Source organism: Camarhynchus parvulus, chromosome 1A (assembly GCF_901933205.1).
Source record: "Camarhynchus parvulus chromosome 1A, STF_HiC, whole genome shotgun sequence".
In the NCBI taxonomy this organism is placed as follows: Eukaryota; Metazoa; Chordata; class Aves; order Passeriformes; family Thraupidae; genus Camarhynchus; species Camarhynchus parvulus.
The window spans coordinates 25,588,046-25,607,470 of NC_044586.1; the positions used below are offsets into that span (position 1 = coordinate 25,588,046).

Below are 19,425 nucleotides of genomic sequence, written 5' to 3' on the forward strand. Positions count from 1 at the left end.
AACTTCAGGTCTATTACAACTAACTGTTCCATACTGCTAAACAGCTGTTAGGATATGCACTGCCTTTCTAGCAGGTCAGCTAGGGTATGATAAAGTCTTATACACATGAGTTCTCTGTACTTGGACACCACTTGCTTTCCCCAACCCCACCAGACAGATATATCTGTAAATTACATGAGGAAACTAGGAAAATTCAGTAATTAAATACTTGCTACTGATAGATTAAAAATAAACAAAGAACAGGAATTATTTTTTTCAACAGAAAATAAAAGGGATTCATTGAGAGACCTGTACTCTAGATGCAGATTAAAAAAAAAAACAAACAAACCGGAAACTGGAAACTATCAAGTCAGCACACAAGAAAAGAGCTATGAAGTCATCTCCTGACTTTCAAATTATTTGTACCTCTGAAGCAGTTAGAGCACTAAAATAAAAATAAATAATATAAGCCCATAACCCAGCAAACTAAGCTAGAACTGAGACTTCAGTTGATTTCTGGCAGTGGGAAAAAGGAGTAATATATCCTTGTGCAAAATATCCTTTTTTCAAGATATATCAAAGCTGACGTATATCAGCTGAGAAGTGTTTGCACTGCAGCAACTGCTATCTAATTGTCAGCCAGTCAACTAACAATATTTTCTATAACAAGAGATTAAAACCAACACAAAAAACTTTCCATGGTTACTACAGCAGATGTTTATTGTGGTTTTAGCACGATATTTGCCCAAAATATTTTTGGATTAATTGGCTGTAGCAGTTGTATACAAAAAAAGGACATACTTAAATATCAATTCTGTTACCTTAAAACATATGGGGGAAGCACATGGCCTGGGCTGTGCATCAACCAGTACCATACAACGTGCTTTTCAGAAGTTGAAAAAAAGATCTACAAGTCTCCTACAAACACAAAAAGTTCCACTTTCAAACTGCTAACTAAAATTAAAATAATGCAATACTTTTGCAAACCTGAAATCAACCTGAACAGATCTTTTCGAACACTAAAGGATTTTCCTGGTTCCCCAGGTCATAAGATAGTCTTGTTACTGACCCCTCAAAGCAGCAGTTTTTACAACTGAGTGGTAGAGTTGAAAAGTGATGTCCTGTTGTTTTTTCTGAAAGTTGTATGTAGTTTAGGGGAAAGGGAGCAACAGTGCAGCTGTGGATGCCGTACTTTGTCACTCCATGCCAGAACAAGCTTCTTTTTTTGTGCAACCAATTTCAGTCATCTCAGGCTTGAAACTTTGCTATTGCCAGTGTAAAGAGTTTTGAATTACTTGCACTAGTAGTATGGACTATGTTTATACTTGAATCAGCCTAAAGACCCTTCAACAGTACAGTAGCTGCAAAAAGCCTTCAAAGAGGACAAAGTACAGCAAAGTAAAAGGCAAAATTAGTTCTTGTACTAAAGCACAAAAAAACCCACTAACTTTTTCCTAGGTAACTTTCTTATAGTAAAGCTAGTACCTCTAAAACCCACGAAAAGAAAATAATGCTGGCAACATCTCAAGGAGTAGTTTTCTCCACCTCAAGGCTACAAAGAGCTAACAGATTTCCTACCTGCAGTTCATTATTCATGTAATGCAATTTTTTCCCTTGTTACAAGAAAAGAATTTGTTTGGGACAAGCTAAATTGGAAGTTTGGAAGAACTTCAAACCCCAGAAGTAAACTTTTAATCAAGACAATTATTGTTACAATTAGCTCCTTAGTTGTAATGTTTGATGCAAGAGCCTATTAATCCACTCAGGGCAGCCTAAACTGGCCTGACTACACATTTATTTTTCTCCAGCATCACAGCCCTCAGAATCAGGATGAATCCTCTTACACACATTGCAAGCACCCATTCAGTGAAGATTAGCATAATATTAAGGCCATCTGAAGAACAGAAATGAACAGCACTGAATGTTTTACTATGCAACCACTTGGTTATGCGCAAGAGGGAACGACCCAGCCAAGACATCTGGCACAAATTACCATCATTACAATTTTTTGCACGACTTTAAGAACTCTGGTCAACACCTACATGCCAACATGAAAGTCACAATGTACTTCCAGGGTCTATTCTTAAGTAAAGCCAGTCTGGCAAGACTGAAGAACCAAAATACCAATCTGCTTTGGCACAAAATTAAGCGGGCACATAATACTCCACCTTCCTTATAAAGCTCAACATTTACAAGGCTAAATATCCAGTTAGTTGTTTTTGTTTTTTTTTTTTAATTAATACAAAGGACCTATTTAAAACAATATTCCTCCCTCTGTTCATAACCTAGTACAACAGTCAAGAGATAACAGTCTACTGCTTGTTGCTGGCTATTTCCTTTTCCTGTTCTGACTCAGAGAAGCTGAGAGCATGATTTAAGTCATATTCACCGCTGTCCCTATTCACCTACCTGATATAGGGATCCCTCCCAGACCTGTGCTGTGTTGTGGTGGGAGATTCAAGTCCAAGAAATTACTATTTGAGGTGGGATTTGCTGTGTGGTTCAAGTGCATGATGCTATTGCGTGGGAAGGCCATCCAAGGATAGCGAGCTGCTTGGCCTGGAAAACTGAAGGAGTTGTAAACTGCTCGATGCTGTTGAAACTGTGGAAACCTCTGTGGCATGACTGGAAAGGTGCTACTGAGAGAGTTGGCATTTGCGGGTGCAGCAGGATGCAGGAATCCAGAACCTGGCCCTTTGGCAGTTGTAGTGTGTGGGGTAGGGTTCTGAAGAGATGTGGGCGAAAGGGAAGGTTGGTCTTGGACTGACAGTTCCTTCTCAATCAGGTCTGCTAAGGCTTTGCGGGTGATGTCAAAGGGATCAAACCCTAAGTCGTCCTCTTGCTGTTTGGAGGAACCAAACCCAAAAGCTGCTTGCCAGTCTGTGGAGGAGGATACTGGTATAGTTTCTGTTGGAGAAGAAAGGAACAGGATTTAGAACAAGAACTAGAAATAGTTTTTCCATATAAAAACTTCAGCCTGTGTATCTGACTGTGGTCTTTTATCTTCCATATAATACTATTTTATATGTTCCCCAATGACATTTTATTCATCAGCTTAGAATGCCATTTTCAGATCAAACTGTCATAGACTTCTACTAAAGGTGAAGTGCTAGAAGTAGTAAATAACATTTTTACTGCACAGCTGCACTGTTCTTGAACTATGGAAAAACTGTATCCAGAAAGTATTTTCAGGAATAGTCCCAAGCAGAAAGAGACCAATGACCACTTGATTAGAACCTTCTATACCCCATACTACTTCATGGAAGTGTGAACGAGCAGAGCATAATAAATAAGGTTGTTACTCAGTTCAATATTTTGCTTTCACCAGTAATGCTGTGCAAAAAAGATAAGCAGGATGTTCCCTCTCAACAGGAAGAATCTCAGAGCAGTAATTCAAAAAACAAAACCAAAACGAACAAACAAAACCCAGAAAAAAATCCCCTACTGTCTACCAATATGAAGAGAAACAAGTCAAATGCTTGAGGAGATAATGATAAAACAAAAAAAGGGAACTGCATTACAAGATACTGTTAAATATTCTGAGGCAGTGATGCAAAAAAAGTGATCAGAATTTGTCCTCATTTTCAGTTACTACTTCTTTTCATGATTGTGTTAAGTTTGCTATTCACGTTCAGTGAATTCTGGTCTATCTTCACATTATTTTTCCTCAAAATTGTGGTCAAGCAACCTGCTAAGTGCAGGGTAGCATCACTTGCAACTTTAACTCCCTCTGCTGGTAGGGACCTGGTGTGCTGCTGTAAGAAGGTTTAGTATCCTCTCAAGAGAAAAAACTGACACTTCTATTTTCACTCTAAAATCCATAATGAGAAAGAGTTGCTAGACCAACAAGAACTTGTCCTTTGCATTCTTATTTAAACCACAACCATAAAGTTTATATTAACTATTATCTCTACTACCTGGAAATTCTCTCTCACTGCTACTTAATCCTCACAAAATTGGTGCATCAAGTGCCTTAGCAGAAAGGAATTTCCTTGGCAATAAATATTGTTTACAAACAGAATTATGATATTCAGGAGCAAGATAAACATCAAAAGATGACTAATCACTAAGTAAACCAACTACATAATACTATTTACATCCAATTTTTACTGATATTGTTTCATTTCATTTCCTAACAATTCCCTCAGAGTTATCTGTGAGCTCTTCAATACTGTTAACCATTGCCAAGACCATATAACTACAACTAAAACAATGTTTTGTGCATATGAGAAGGTATTTCATAGGACAGTACCTGAAAAATACAGGTATCTTTCAGCTGATGAAATTAAACATAACTTGTCTAAATTTATAGAATCTCACCTCGAAGAGAAAGATGAGACACCTTCAGATAACTATGCAGGATGCTAAGAAAATTCTGAATTCTACACAACAGCTTTTGATATTAGAATTACAGGTTATCACATCAAAATATATTGATACCATGTATTTTCCTCACTCTCAATAAAAAGCTGTAACACTAAATATTAAAGCATACATGTCACATCCTATGCATGTTGCTAAGAAAAACTAAAATAAGCACTCTGGTAATTTAGCCATGCAGCCTGAAAGCTCTGCAAAGTTTCTTTAAGAAGGAATCCTTAGGTCACTGCAATTCATCTGCAGTTAAGTGACAAATTTTAGCCATTTGTAAGGAGGGAAAACACAGTATGGGACAAGTCCTAGAGTTTTAGGTTCTATAGAGTTTTAAGCTCTGTACAACTCTGTACAAGTTTTAAGCAACTGCAAAAGCAAGCAGCTATGTAAGCTGTGGATGTACCTGATGTGAAGAGGCTCTGTGGTTCTGGTGCTGTGGGCCAGTCACTCGAAGTCTGTGGAGAGCTGGGGAATGGAGGAAGCCCACTAGGGATAGGGTTTGGGTGCCGGAAGTTGTCAGAGAAGAGTGACTGTGATTCTGTTACAGCCCCTTCAAAAGGAGACCGTGCACTGTGATTAGATGAACTGATGGGTATAACTGGATTGGGTTTTGTTAAACCAGGTGGTGGTGAAGGTGTGTCACTGTTTGTTATCTACAAGCAAGAGAGAAAGAAAAATTAGGACATGAGTTTATATATAAGATATTCTTCACTAACTCAGATGAAAAGTTTCCTCAAAACTCCTGGACACAATTAGGTTTGTTAATATAAAGCTCAGCAGAAGGTCAAACAAAAAAAAATCAACTTAGCAATAGCATTTAAAAATTTTGTTTAAAATTATCACAGAATAAACTAGAGTGGAAAAAGACCTCTGAATTCATTGAGTCCAACCTATGACTAAACACCACCTTGTCAACTAGACCATGGCATTAAGTGCCATAATCCATCTTTTCTTAAAAACCTCCAGAGACAGAGACTCCACTGCCTCCTGGGATGGCCCATTCCAATGCCCAATTATGAGACACTTCAGAAAACACATGCTTCTCCAACTGCAAGTTGCTTTGAGTCCTCAAACCCACTTGTTACTCTCAGAGCACTTATCTTTGTGTCTTACCTGCTGAGAGCTGTCACCATTTCCTATACTGAGGGAATCTGAAGGTTTATCGATAGGGCTGCAAAAGTGGGAGGGAAAAAGACAGTAAGAGACTCAAGTATTTAACATGAAAAATAAACATTTGCTTTTGTAGTGGAAGAAAAGCCTTAAAATTACAACAAAAATTAAGAAGCAGGGATTAAGAAGGAAACAAGTCCACTTATTTTTTATGAGATTGCCTTTTTTAATCATAAGCATTCCAAAACGTTGTCATATACTGTAATACTTCTTTTCACCACTCTCCATTCTGCTTGTTGACTGCCTTAAGGAACAAAAGTAAAGTTTTGAACATGTTCATAGCAGCTCTATGCCATACAAAACCCTAGAAGTCTATACTATTGATAGTATTTTGTAACAGTCAGTTCCATCTACAATACTATTGTAAAGAAACTGGAAAAGACTTATTTTCCAAACACACAAGTTTTCAGTTTACATACAAATCCTAAATAAATCTGGGAGAGATAAAACATTAAATTAACAATTTAGTCTCAGTGGCAAGTTAAGCTTCCCACCAGCCTTTAAGATTGAGGTTTGAGACGACAGAAAGGGAAAAAACATAGCATAAAAAACTGCCAAAAATAAAGATAAGATACAGCAGAAAACCACCTCAGAAAGCCATTCACTGCAAATTATTGTGACTTGGCTGAAATGGCACATCTCAGGATTCAAGATTCTTATGGGCATCTGTGAGTTGCCTCAATAATGCTAAACACTGCACTAATGAAATGGTATTATTGAAGTTCACACTAAAATCTTTGCTTTACAACTTCAAGATACTCTCATTTTCATCTACCTATGAGAAAAGATGCATACGTATCAGGCTCCACGGACCAATACAGAGATTCCACAAACAAGCATCAGAAGTAAGAACATGAATTTCAGTTCTGCTAAGAGACCACAATGTGATACAAATCAAATTACAGCCCTGATGTTGAAAAATAAATGTAACAATTACTTTTAACTGGGTGCAGAATTCAGATTCTAGATACACCTTGTTTTCAAACAGCCCTTGGTGCTGCAACTTTAATTACTGCATACAGCCATACAGTAAGGTCAACTATTTGTTAAGATTTCTTCCACTTGTAATTTCTCCCCTCACGCCAAAATGAGTAATCAAAACTCAGCAGAATTCTCCACTCTAAAAGACACTCTGTAAGAGTAATCATCAATACCTTTTTTTGTGAAAAAAGAGAACTGATTGAGTCAGTATCTCAAACAGATAAATTAAGCTGAAATACTTATTACTATAAAGGAAAAATCACTGCGTTACTCCGGTGAAGATTTACAAATCCTCTCTGTTTAGTGATCCAACAGCATGAATAAAGCTCTTCCAATTGAAACACACTGCTTTTGGTTAGTAATTTCTAAATTCCTATAGCACAGAAGTCTGCTGTAGACTCTTCATTACACAATCAATTCTGATTGAAGAGCTGATATTCCAGTCAAATTCCTTTCCTACAGAGGTAACATTCACCATACCGCAGTTTAAAAAGCTAAGAGTAAGATACCTTTTACTGACAATCTAAATTATGAAAACGTCTATTATACTTGAACCTGCCTAAGGATCTTTTATTTGCAAGACAGACTTCCAGCCCTCAGGAATGAATAAGGCTCATTATCTATTGACTACAATATTTTTATTTACATTAAATTCATTATTTTCAGGGAAAAAAATAATTGCACATCACTACTGTGATGCAATTCCCAGGCTCTCTGATTGCTCCTCAAGGGAACCGCTATTTAGCCTAACAAGAAGGTACCACTTCGAACAACACACTCCATTTTAATGCATTGGTTCAATATTGATTTAAAATGAAGACTGGCTACCTAATCAGCAGCACCACTGCTTGAAATATTAGGGTTTACCTTGCTTTTTTCCCATCCAACCTCTGAATGAGCCTAATGTTTATTACCTAAAGGGGTCCATAAAAAACAAACCAGCATGACTACAGACTAGGATTGTAACTGCTAGTGATGCATAAGGTGGAAGAGGACACCAGTTCTACTCAAGAAGGGCATAAAAAAAAAGTTGGCTGGCAATAAGAGATCATTGTAAGCAGATGAATTACTTCCTCTACATAAAGAAGTCTCAGTTCAACCTGTGGCCCTGTTGTCTGAGTGGTAATTGGGGAGCCCTTTCCTCTGTGTTGTGTTTCTGGAGCACATCACTGGAAGGAAATTAGATATTTTAGCCCTAACATTTAACTTTCCTCTACTGAAGCTTTTCCAAGCGACAAACATCCTGATGTACAGCAAATGGCATATTATTTTTGTGGAAGCTTCTGTATGGAAAAAAAGGAAGGACTCAGCTCTGACTGGGACTGTGCAGCTGTACAAGCTGTTGATCCTCTGGTTATTCTGCTCCCCTCAGAATTACCTGTACTGTCACTTACTGACTTTATGTTAGGGTTCTCCTGCACAGTGTGCCAATCAGACTTTTTAACACGGGCTACACTAAGCCCAGCTTTTTGTGACCTGATCAGGATTTGTATCCAGCTCTCCAACCAGAGAGACTGAAGAATCATTCCCTCCACACCAATCAGTGAGAGAGAAAGCAAGCTGTCTGAAGTACAAAAGGCAGCACAATTACCCGAAATCTGAGTCTGCACCATCTGGAGTCATGTGTTCTGGGTCTGTGCCATTTTCTAATATAGGAGGCGTTTTCCTGTGTTCCATTGTTAAACCGTTGGCCGATTTACTTGAACTCTGTAATGATGGCCAGGCATCTTTGTTATTACTGTTGGGTCTGGAAAAAGGCAAGAGTAAAATAAAAAAAATAGAGTTCAAGTTATGAAGAAAGTGTTTTAAAAATTGTAAACACTGGGGAAATAAATCTTTGTGCCAGACAATCCATAAGAATAGATTTATCTGGATATTATTTTTCAGATTTTAAAAGTGATGACATAAAAAATTAGTGGGATAGGGTAGAGAGAAAACCAGAGGGAATTCTGTTTTCTTTCCTGAATAGATAGCTGCTTTGCCAATCCTAAAGTCCAAACTTGCCCATTTGAGGAAGAGGAAAAAAATGTAAATAAAAATTTAAAATGCCATCAACAGTTCAAGTGTCCAGACCCCTGCATACCTCATTCAGAATTACTTGCTTTAGCCCATAACTATTTTTAAGTTCTGTAAGTCATGAGCTAAGTCACACTTTTTAAAATATATATTTTATATTCCAGGTCCTATCAAGCCTGGCCACAACAGATGAAGTTTTATGTTTCACACCTACAGAGGAGTCCACAGCTTTACTAAAAGACCATGAGACCAGCCAGACAAACACATTGTTCAAGTTACTGCTTCCTTCATTTCCAGTTTAATGCCATAATTACTTCCCTTTTATAAAGTAATATTAAATTTCATTTTAGAGTGCACATTAGAACTGAAAAAAGTTCAAGAGAGGACTCAAAGCCCAAGTTTTTGCTTTAAATAGTTACATTCTGTACAAATTTAAGCAAAATGGAATATAGTCTATAACCAAATGGATTCAAATACAGTGTTGTCTGTCAACCCTGCAATCTTATTACAAAAGATTTTCTTTCGTGTTCTCAAGTTCTTCTACGTTACCTGTAGCTTTCCATTTGTTTCTATTAGGAGCTGGTTTTAGTGTCCAAGTCCTGTCTTCGTAAGAAAGCAGCTTTCACCAAAAAATATTTTAACATATACATCCTTCCTGATGCTCTCCTACATTAGTATATTTCTATTACATGGTCCAACATTTACTCTACATTTTTAGGTCAATTTATTAATTTCACAGTCAGAATCTGGAAATTTCAGTAACTGTTTATAGAACACAAATGCTTCCTACTTCTATTCAGATAAAATTAGTAATAGTAGCTCCCCTCAAATCTCAGTATTTTAAGATTTGCTATTCTGTATCCATCTGTTCTCAGCTACATATACAATATGTACATAGATGAGTACCTTGACCTGATCTACAGATCTCATCTTGACTTTGCTCACATGTGGACTAAGCTAGAGCTAATGAGTTGACCAGATACAGAACATCAGGGAATGAAGAGACAGCAGCAGCATATCTGTCATTTAATAGTGTCATTGTACAAAAATGAACTGAAATCTGGATTATCAAAATTGTCAATCCATTTATTTCAAATATCCAAATTTACGTTCACTATACTGCAAAGACCTTTCAATACTAAAACAAACTTTAAAATGCCAGTTAAAAGTCAGTTTTGCATCCAAGGAAAAAGGGAAAGAAAAACAAATTGGTGTGTATTTTGAGGTGGAGGGTTTTGTGTGTGTGGGATTTTTTGTTTAAGTTAAGTTCAGGCTGCATGTCTCCGAAGGGCTGTTCTCTAAAAGACCAGTATGTGCTTAATAATTGATTGTTCCTGTAGCATAAGAAAACATTCATTTCAGTTCTTCAGAAAAATGTCATCAAGGAAATAAAAAAAGCTTGATATGTCTTAAATGCGGAATATATCTCCAATTTTAAGAGAACACAGTCACCACAACTGTCAAGTAACATAGCAGGCCATGAGTACACAGAGTGACCCTAGGGGATATTAACAGTTGTCTTCAACAGGAAGAAAAGGTCTGCAAGCAGGACCTTTCAAATTAAAACAATTATAGAAAAACACTTAAGAGTTTAACAAACTCTTTTCTACTACTGGATATTTATAATTAAGTATCTACTACTTAGAGCTCAACTTCTCTTCCATTCTGTTATGAAACAGAAATTCTGCACCCCAGAAACACAAGAACCACTTTGCAGTTGTCAGAGGCTGTGACAAACTGCTAGAAATATGAATATCCTATCAATGAACCCTACAAAAACAATCCTACAAGAACCCAATTGGGTAGAAACTGTGAAAGAACAATGTGCATTCATTCACCAGTGCAAAAGCAATGACAAAACATGTCCAAATCCCAGCTGCAGGAAATTCACTTTGCAGCCCTAAAGGTGGTACCTAGGACATTAGCAAAGAAGAGAGTCCAAGCTGTGATTATGCTGTTCAACCGACAAGAGAAATTACCTCCAGAAATTACCACTTGCTGCTTTAGAGTAACATGCCATTTTCTCTGTAAGTGCTAAATGTTAGCACCACAGACTGGCCAAGCTCCAACTCCTAATTGCTTCCTAAAGGCATAAAAGTTTGCTGCAGTTTCAGATAGTGCATTCTTCCCACACTGGCATAATTTATTTTGCTGGGATGTAATCAGGTTTCAAATTAAAATTAGTTCAGATTTCAAACTTAAAATCATCAATACCCAAGTTCAAGAAGTGGTGTATTTGTTTTGCTTGCTGCACTTTACCTTTGAAGTCAATATTGAACCAGTGCCTGAGAAATAGGGAGCAGCTCTGTCCTTAAGGAAAAAGATCCCTCTGGAAGCCTCGACCACTTGCAGTCAAAATGCATATGAAACTGCCTCCAGAAATTAAAGAAAACAGTCCCTGTGTACCAGCTGGAATACCAGTTCTCAGAATTGTATTCTGCTCGTTCAAGACCCACGGACAGTATTTTAGATACAGTACTCACTGTCTTGCTTAGAGGGCTGTGCAGTGATGTTACCACTGGCAAACTGCTGTCTGAAAAATTCAGTAGTGCATGAACTGGCACACAACACAAACCCTGAATACAAGGCCAAGGTTCCTATGAAGTGCAATCTAACTTTCACATTCTGCTCTGCCCATGTCCTTTATCAAACTCCTACAAAAAGGAGTGGAAAAACTGTCAACAGTTTTTATTTCTTTATCTTACATATGACATTTGAATGAATAATTAAGGACTGGTAATCTCAGACTTTCATTTATCTTTGTGTGACTGTACACTCATATAGACAGAAATCTTTTCACAACTTACTGAATAAACTACATCAACAGAACATTATTTTAGCAAGCCATAATAAGTTATATCTTCAGTTACAACATAGCAAAAAATATATGGACTGCACTATAAATCATGATGTAAAAAAAACATACTAAGGTTATAAGGTATCTCAGTTATAAAAATACAGACTGCATTCATGATACCATACCAAGAAGGTACACATCTGGTCTTTAACAAATGCATTTGGTTTTGCAAATATAAAATACACTATATTCTTTCAGAATACCATGTTCTGCACTACTGATCCAAATGGAGAAACGCATTTCTTTCTGAAGATACACGTTCTGTTTTAGAACAAAGTGGTGCATGCGTCCTGGTGCTGGCCAGGACAGAGTTAATTTTTGCAGTAGCCAGGAAGGGGCATGGCTGGGACAATTCCATACCACCTTAAGTAATTTTCTGGGGAAGGGCTCTCTTCTGGGTCAGCATGGCCTAGCAGAGGAAGTGGTCAGTACTGCTGGGGGCTTCTGTGGGGTGAGCAATCACCTGTGAATCACTGGACTCTTTCTTGTACCCTCTGTCATTTGTACTGTTGCTGTTACTGTTTTCTTATTTCACTGCTGCTTCCAGTAAATTGTTCTGATTTTTACCTTTTGTGCCTCCAGTTCTCCTCTCCTGCCTGGTACAGAGGAGGGCAAGGGGAGGAATGCAGAGCGGCTTCAGAGGGAACATTTTAAATTGGAGAATATCACTCCTAAACAATATGTCTCTCCACAGAGAAAACCTATCAGATTTTATCATATAGTAGGTACTAAAAACAGGAGGCAATTTGGGGGATGAATAGGAATAAAAGCTTTCTTTGGAATAACCAGAAAGAATAACCAGGCAGACCAGCATCAGTACTTACGCATCATACCTCTGCAGTGCTGTCACTTTGTTCTTGTTCTTGTCAACTGTACCCGTAGATAATTGGAGAAAGTTGGGGTTTAGTTTGTATAATTCTTGCAGTAGTTTCTGTTCATATTCCTGGTGCTTACCCGCCTAAGGAAAGAGAAACTCACAATGAATGAATACTGGTATAATTTATATATTTATAGTTATAACTTTTATAAATATATATAATATGCCCACATATATGTCCCAAAGCTTACTAGTTCAGCCTTTACAACTTATCAGCTCACTCCTGTCAAACCCAAAACAATGCTTCTCATTCTCAGCACAGATGTAATCTCAACAGCTCTAAAGCCTGCCTAAAAAACACCTATTTATACTATTTATATGTTTTTGAGACTTCTAAATCAGAAAAGCACCTACAACCTTATTAGAACTTGTTCCTCAGTTCTAATCAAGAGCTTCACAAATATACCACAAAAATCACAAACAGTGACATTTCCAAGGCAGTCCGCATTTCATATTTCAACCATACTAAGCTTTTCAGAATACGGGAAGGAACAAAGAGTTCCTTTGAAACAAAAAGTTCTTCTGAAAAGAAAGCAATTTTATATTAGCTTAATAAAACAGCAGAGGTGTATGACATGACAAGCAGCATATTCTAAGCAATAACTGATACGTCATTCTTTTTAGTAACTGAAATATTGAAATATTCTTCCAGCTAACTGAATCAATTGATAACAATTTCTTGCTTTCAGAAATTGTGGAGGTCCAATTCAGCTCCAGAGTACTAGAATATGCCAAGTGAAAGAAAAGAGTATTTCTCAGTCTAGCTTGCAGATAACATTCTGTGGCTTAATACAAAAAACAAAACCAGCAAGATCTACTCCTACCCCCAACATTTACAGTAACATCTGAAATTCATGATGAGCATTCATGGTTTTTGTAGGTTGCTACAACATTCCAACCTAAGAATCACTACTTGCAAGTTAAGTTTTATTATGAGTTGAATCAAGATACAAAATAAAACAGTGAATTTGAAATTGTCAATAGCTTTTCTCTACCGTTTCCAAATACCAGAAGATGTCCTCTAGCAAAGGAAACAAGTGCCAAGATTAATGGTCAGGTCTTATGAATCTTAAGTCTGAAACACCGAAGTTATGATCTTCAGTATTAAGAAGCTCTCACACTACTTGTACATATAAAATTTAACTTTCTGTAACATTAATTAGTTCCTTACCGTTGTGTTGGAACAAGAATGGAATTAATGCACAGGCAATGTGGACATAGCGCTAGAAAAATTTTACAACCTAAAAGAACAATATAACTTTTTTTTTTAATTAAGCATGAATAGACTAAATAAAAAAATAGTAGTTGATAAACTACATTCCCTTATGGATGCCTGTAGAAGGCCAACTGTATATCTCACTGGAATACCTCAGATCAAACCCTATCAATGAGTCAATTCTTTTGCTACTTAATCCTTCAATTCTCCATTACTGATTGATCCTGAATGTGTCCTTATGTAGTCAACTTACACACCTCTCAAGAAGGATTGAAACATCTGGTGTACGCATCATCTTACCCCCTGTCAGTGTCTACACCCAAGCTGCTACCTATAGTAGGAAAAAGCGTGGTTCTACAGTATGGCTCACCTAAATGCAAACCCTGAGATATTCTGCACCCTGGAAATGCCTCTTTCACCATCCACTATGACTGGAGCAACTAGGCTGATACACAGATTTGCACAATTAACAATTTGCAAATGTTAAGCAGCTGAGTAAGAAGAAACCTCTCTGGATCTCTCAACTTGCTTCAGTGATTAAAGACTGAATATCACAGCCAGGTACATCAGAGGTCAGTCTCAAGTTCATTTACTTGCCACACCAATGCAAGAAAGAAACAAGATTAAAATCCTATATAGAAGCTTGCAATAATTGTATTTTATTTATAGCAGACAACCCAGAGGCCAAACTTGGCATTTCCAACCCACCTAAAATTCCCAATTTCACTTTCCTAGACTTTCTGGAGTTCTACCAATTCTTTCTATTTTGCCACTATATTTAGATCTGTTAATTATTTAGCCCAGAATACAAATCATCCATTGTCAATTAATAGAGTCAAAGTCTGAAACAATGAACATTCAATCTCTTTAAGGGATCTGGAAATTCACAGACACACAAATACAGAAAAGCTGGCACAGCAAAAGAACAACATACTTAGCAGGTGTGTAATTTCCAATTACTCTTAAGAAAGCAATATGAAAGTCAAAAAAAGTCAAAGCAATATAACAAGGAATAGGGAAGGAAGATTCATATAAGTCACCAAGATGATGTCAAATCCACTCAGCTTCTGAAGAAACTCACACATGACAATTAAATCCTGCCCAAGGTACATAGCCTATCAATTTTAACAAGCAGTCAGGCCAGAGGATTGACAAGTTTGCTACTGACTTCTACAAAAAGGGCTGTAGAGAAGATTCTGTGAACTACAGGCTGCTAAGTAAACCTCCATCCTTCCAAAGATTACAAGGTAATGAAAATAACAATAACAATCATTTTTAAAAATAGAAGTTCATGGATAAACACAAGCTACTGGGATTGAATCTAAATATCTTTTGTAAAGGGAAACCCTGCTTCACTAACATGAATTCTTCATAGAGCCAGTAAGCACAAATAGAGAGGCTCCACAAAACTTTACAAGAAGACATTTTTGATAAGGTTTCACACCAGCTATTTATTAATCTGCGATGGAAGAGAGTGTGAATTGAAGATGGTTCAAAGTATAACTCTTAGGGTGCAGAAGCAAGCAATGAGGACTGATGACTGGCATCAGTTCTATGCAACACCATCAGCATGCATGAGAAAGGACTTAAAAGCAAGTTCTCTGCTGACAATATCAAGCCTTTTGGGTAATAAACTGCCATGTTGATAACGAGGAGCTCCAAAGGAATCCCAGAGAAATCAGTGAATAAGCAAATGGTGGTAAATAAGCTTCGCCAAGGACATGTCAGATGACACAAGAAGGGAAAAGCAGTCTAGACTATAGTAACCCACTCCTGATCTGTGAACTGGCTGTTACAGCTCAGGAAAAAAGATGCTGAGGTTACTGCCAACAGAGCTCTGAAACTGTTAGCTGATTATGCACTAGCCACAAAAGATGTGCTGGGCATCACTAAGAAGGCCACTTCAAACAAACTAAAACAAAACGAAAAAAGCATGTATCACACTACATGTAACACACTGAAAACTGACAAATTAAACTTGGCTTCCCCCACATCATGCACCTGAGCTCTCCATCTCAAGAAGGACACAGCTAGAAAATATAGAGAAGGGCAACAGACACTGCAGAAATGGAGCAACTGCTTTTAAAAGAAGTTTAAAAGACCAGAAACTATGATTTGGAGAGAAAACTGTGAGAGACTAGATCAAGTTTTGCCATATCACAAAGGCAACAAATAAGGTGAATAAGGGGTTTTGCTTTCAGCAAGCACTAAGAAGCTAAGTTAAGGGGCACTTGACAAAACTAACTAGTTCACAGTTTCACACAGGCAAAAGAAAGCACTTTACGAAACAGCTAGTGAATTTCTGGGTCTTGCTGTCACAAAAGACTAAAGGGTTGGCAGTATCTACAGGTTCAAAATGCATTAAATAAATTCATGGCTGATAGGTGTATAAAAAACTAAAAAGACTAGATGGGAGCAGACTCTTAAACATGCATACGTAACAGATCTGGGTGGTGGGAGAAACACAGGAAAACAGAGGGAAGGTGGCCTGGTTTGTCCTTGAATTTCGCCTTCTATTGCAATTATCGGCTGAAATCCTCAGAAATAATTTGTGGGAAGTATTTAATAGGTATGGACATTCTTCTTTATTCTCCAGCTTACATCAGCCTAACACATAAAGAGAATTCTACTAGAACAAAATTTGTGCTGGCACTAAGGGTGGGGACCCTCTGCTTCGTGGACAGACCACATGCAAAAATGGCAGCATGAATGCAAAGTTGGCATACTTGAGTTTAACAGCTTTACCACACCTCGTGTAGAAGGATGGAGGCAGACCAAAAATGGTCTGCTCAGAATGCACCACATTTGAGACAGTAAAGCTATCCATTTACTTGGTTCCCTACTCTAGACAATAAGCATTTTATGTTAAGATAGTAAAAAAAAAATCCCAGCATCATTTTTTATGTGCTATTATAGTAACCCTCAACATTTTATTTGCAAATGGTTTCTAAATGCTTTACAGGCTAGGAGGGTTCAGGGCTATTGGGATTCAGACAGCATGGTCAGTCACAGCACAAGAGTCAATCCATGATAACTGTCCACACACCAATTTTACAATAAAACCCAGACCTGAACTAACTTCATTCACAGAGATCTGAAACGCTACCTTACTTTAGTATGAAAAAAGGGAAAATAGTTAGCTCAGGTTGTTTGAATTCCTGGCTAAGAGTTTATCTCCATCTTTTTGCCTCATGAGCACTCACTGGACTTCTCAAACTTTAAAAACAGCATGCAATGAAAAAAATGGAACTGTTCTTTGCAATATCCAACTAGTTAATCACCTTTTTGATTTCAAAATTCATCACTGCCATAACATTCAGCAAACACATGACACATATTAGACTAAATCATAAACAGTAAGACACATGTGGCACATTTCATGTGTTTCCCATTCACTACACTTACCTGCATTTCTTCTTTTGTGAAACTGGCTGCCTCATCACCTAGCTCATGTAGATACATGCAGTCTGGTTTGGGACACTGCATATTTTTTAGAAAATAACTGCAATATTTCGTTGTACCTAATGATGCCTGAAGGAAAAAAAAAGTACTGGAGGTTAAGAATGCCTTTAACCATATAAGATATAGTTATATCTACAAATTACCTCAAGATTTGAAACTCCATCATAATGCATTTTTGATGCAGATGGAATAAAAAGTCCATTTGTAAGAAATATATATATATATTCTTGAGGATTAGATAATTGGATGAAAAAAATGCATCCTAATCTAAATAAATGCCTAAGTAAGAGCCTCAGTAAAGATTTGCATAATCATAAGGAGACATGTAAGCAGGGTCAGGAAATGAATAATAAGTAGATTTTCTATAGCCACCAATTTGGCCAAATCACCCTGAAGACCTGTTTACATAGACACCAAAAGGAAAAAAACCTTTGATTTCCCAGCAAGCTTTTGAGAGGTGTGATGTACGGACTACAGAAATGTTCTATAAAAGCAAACAGTGGCTTTTCACATTATGGTATACAACAAAAAAGCCACTACGAGCATGGACAGGAGGTCCATATGTTTGCCTCAAACTTTGTTTTAAGAAGTTATCTGCTAACCCACCAAAACACTGCTGGCTGGATGCTCACTGAACTTCCATTTTGAGATTAATACCAGAAAAAGCAGCCAAAAACCAATACAAATAAAACTGTGTGCTAATCCCTGATATTAATGTTCTAGAACATATATGCAAGAACATAAAAATATTACCACCTTAAGTGTTCTGCCGTCTACCACCACATTATTGACACACTGTATGGCTCTGAGGGCATCTTCTGACCGGATGTAGGTAACATATGCACTGGCACTTGGACCCTAGGAAGAAAACACACACTATTTACTTGTTTTTCTTTCCCCAGATAGATCTGATCATTAAGTCACCTTTTTAGCCCATCACTTAATAAACTGGTGTATTCGGGGCTTTATGGTTTTAACAAGAAACAAACAAAAAAGGTAGAAGCCATAAAAACTCATTTGTGATGCATAAAGAATGAAGAAAAGAGAAATGCATCAGTCTGTTGCATTAATGTTCTAAAAATACTTAGACATTTTATCCCCAAAATGCAGATTAGTGACTAAATGCTATATTGCTGCTTCTTTAAAGTTTCTCATCCTGTCTCCCAATTTTCAATCTTTCTACACGGCATTTTGCATCCAGCTTTAAGAGTCTGGTTGGAAAATGCCTCAGTAACTTAACGGTAGTTTGATTCTTGCAAGGCCTTTTTTTCTTTTTACACTCTTACCTATTGTTTAATCAGAAATAGGGAGCCCTAGAATCACCCTGCACATATGTATTCTCTGAAGGAATTAAAGTAAAAAAATTACAAAGACCTCTGACTTACCTGTGAGCCTGCATATGATGTGCTGTTATTAATGACAACTTTATGTATTTTACCAAACTTCCCAAAATATTCTGGTCGTTTTAAAACCTACAAGAAAAGAAAGTTCAAAGGTAAACTTATAATTCATACAGAGGTGTACTTATTCTTCTGAGAAACTGTGCAGCTAAAACCTTTAACTAATAAAAATCAGGTCTCTCCTAAAAGAAGAGCACAAAGATTTAGATTTGTTTTCCCACATAAAAACATGGTTACTTGCAATACAAAGTATGTTGTCACTGCATAACTTTAATGACAAATATCCCACATTTCATGTTGTGTTTTAAACAATTCTTTCAGTATTCTGATTACCCAAATCCCACCCTGGCAAAATATATCCCATTCAGCAAAAGAAGTTCCTGTATATAACTGCTTCATAATTTGATTTAAAAAATAAAAATCGCATTAATTCTCATTTCCAAATAACCATACACCTTAAACTTGCATTCAGCTATATTAATTACCAGGTATAAAATGCTGAATCCTGACTGCCATGCTCCACACTCCAAAAAAAAAAAAAGAGAGTAAACAAATTAGCTCAAGATAACCTCAATTTTTCCAAAGGCCAGACTAAGTAAAGGAAGACAAAGGAAAATTTCTAGGGACAAGAAAAAACACTTTGGAATCAATATCATGTTGAAATGAATGAGTGATTATCACATCTGTAAAGAAAAAATACTTGTCTTGCCCTTCCAGGAATCAGTTAGTACTAGCACATCATTTAGGGACCCTGTGCAAATCAAGAACATCACCAGCATATTAAGCAACTCTGCTGCATAACCATTACCTGTGTACCAATGAAACTGGCCACATATTTGACATTTATACCAAAAGCCATTTTTTCCTATTTCTGTGATGGAAAAAGGTTCAAAAGTACTGACTACTCAGACTGAAGCTAGACAAAATAAGGGCATTTCTAGTTTTAGAAAATAACTTGAGAAGTTATAAAGGAAGATTTGTTTCCTCTGCTCCATCTTCATATTAGCATTGGATAGTGCAGGTGAACTCTACTGATCCAAGAATTAAACTACTCCTCTCCCTTCCCAAGCAAGCAGCAATGCCTTCAAGAACT

General features: G+C 37.0%; 1 protein-coding gene across 7 annotated transcripts in view; it reads right to left on the reverse strand.

Annotated features, from left to right (window-relative positions):
- Positions 1–19,425, reverse strand: part of CNOT4 (CCR4-NOT transcription complex subunit 4) — a 76,316-nt gene that overhangs the window by 13,900 nt on the left and 42,991 nt on the right. For 3 of the 7 annotated variants that reach the window (XM_030959401.1, XM_030959405.1, XM_030959402.1), the window contains exons 4-11: positions 18,318–18,404; positions 17,689–17,790; positions 16,876–17,001; positions 12,211–12,335; positions 8,096–8,251; positions 5,467–5,524; positions 4,757–5,006; positions 2,389–2,886 (exon numbers count right to left, since the gene is read on the reverse strand). In XM_030959401.1, the coding sequence (XP_030815261.1) occupies positions 2,389–2,886; positions 4,757–5,006; positions 5,467–5,524; positions 8,096–8,251; positions 12,211–12,335; positions 16,876–17,001; positions 17,689–17,790; positions 18,318–18,404 (1,402 nt within the window). Of the gene's footprint in view, positions 1–2,388; positions 2,887–4,756; positions 5,007–5,466; positions 5,525–8,095; positions 8,252–12,201; positions 12,336–16,875; positions 17,002–17,688; positions 17,791–18,317; positions 18,405–19,425 lie in introns of all 7 variants that reach the window. The other 4 variants (XM_030959408.1, XM_030959404.1, XM_030959406.1 and 1 more) reach the window with 2 other exon arrangements.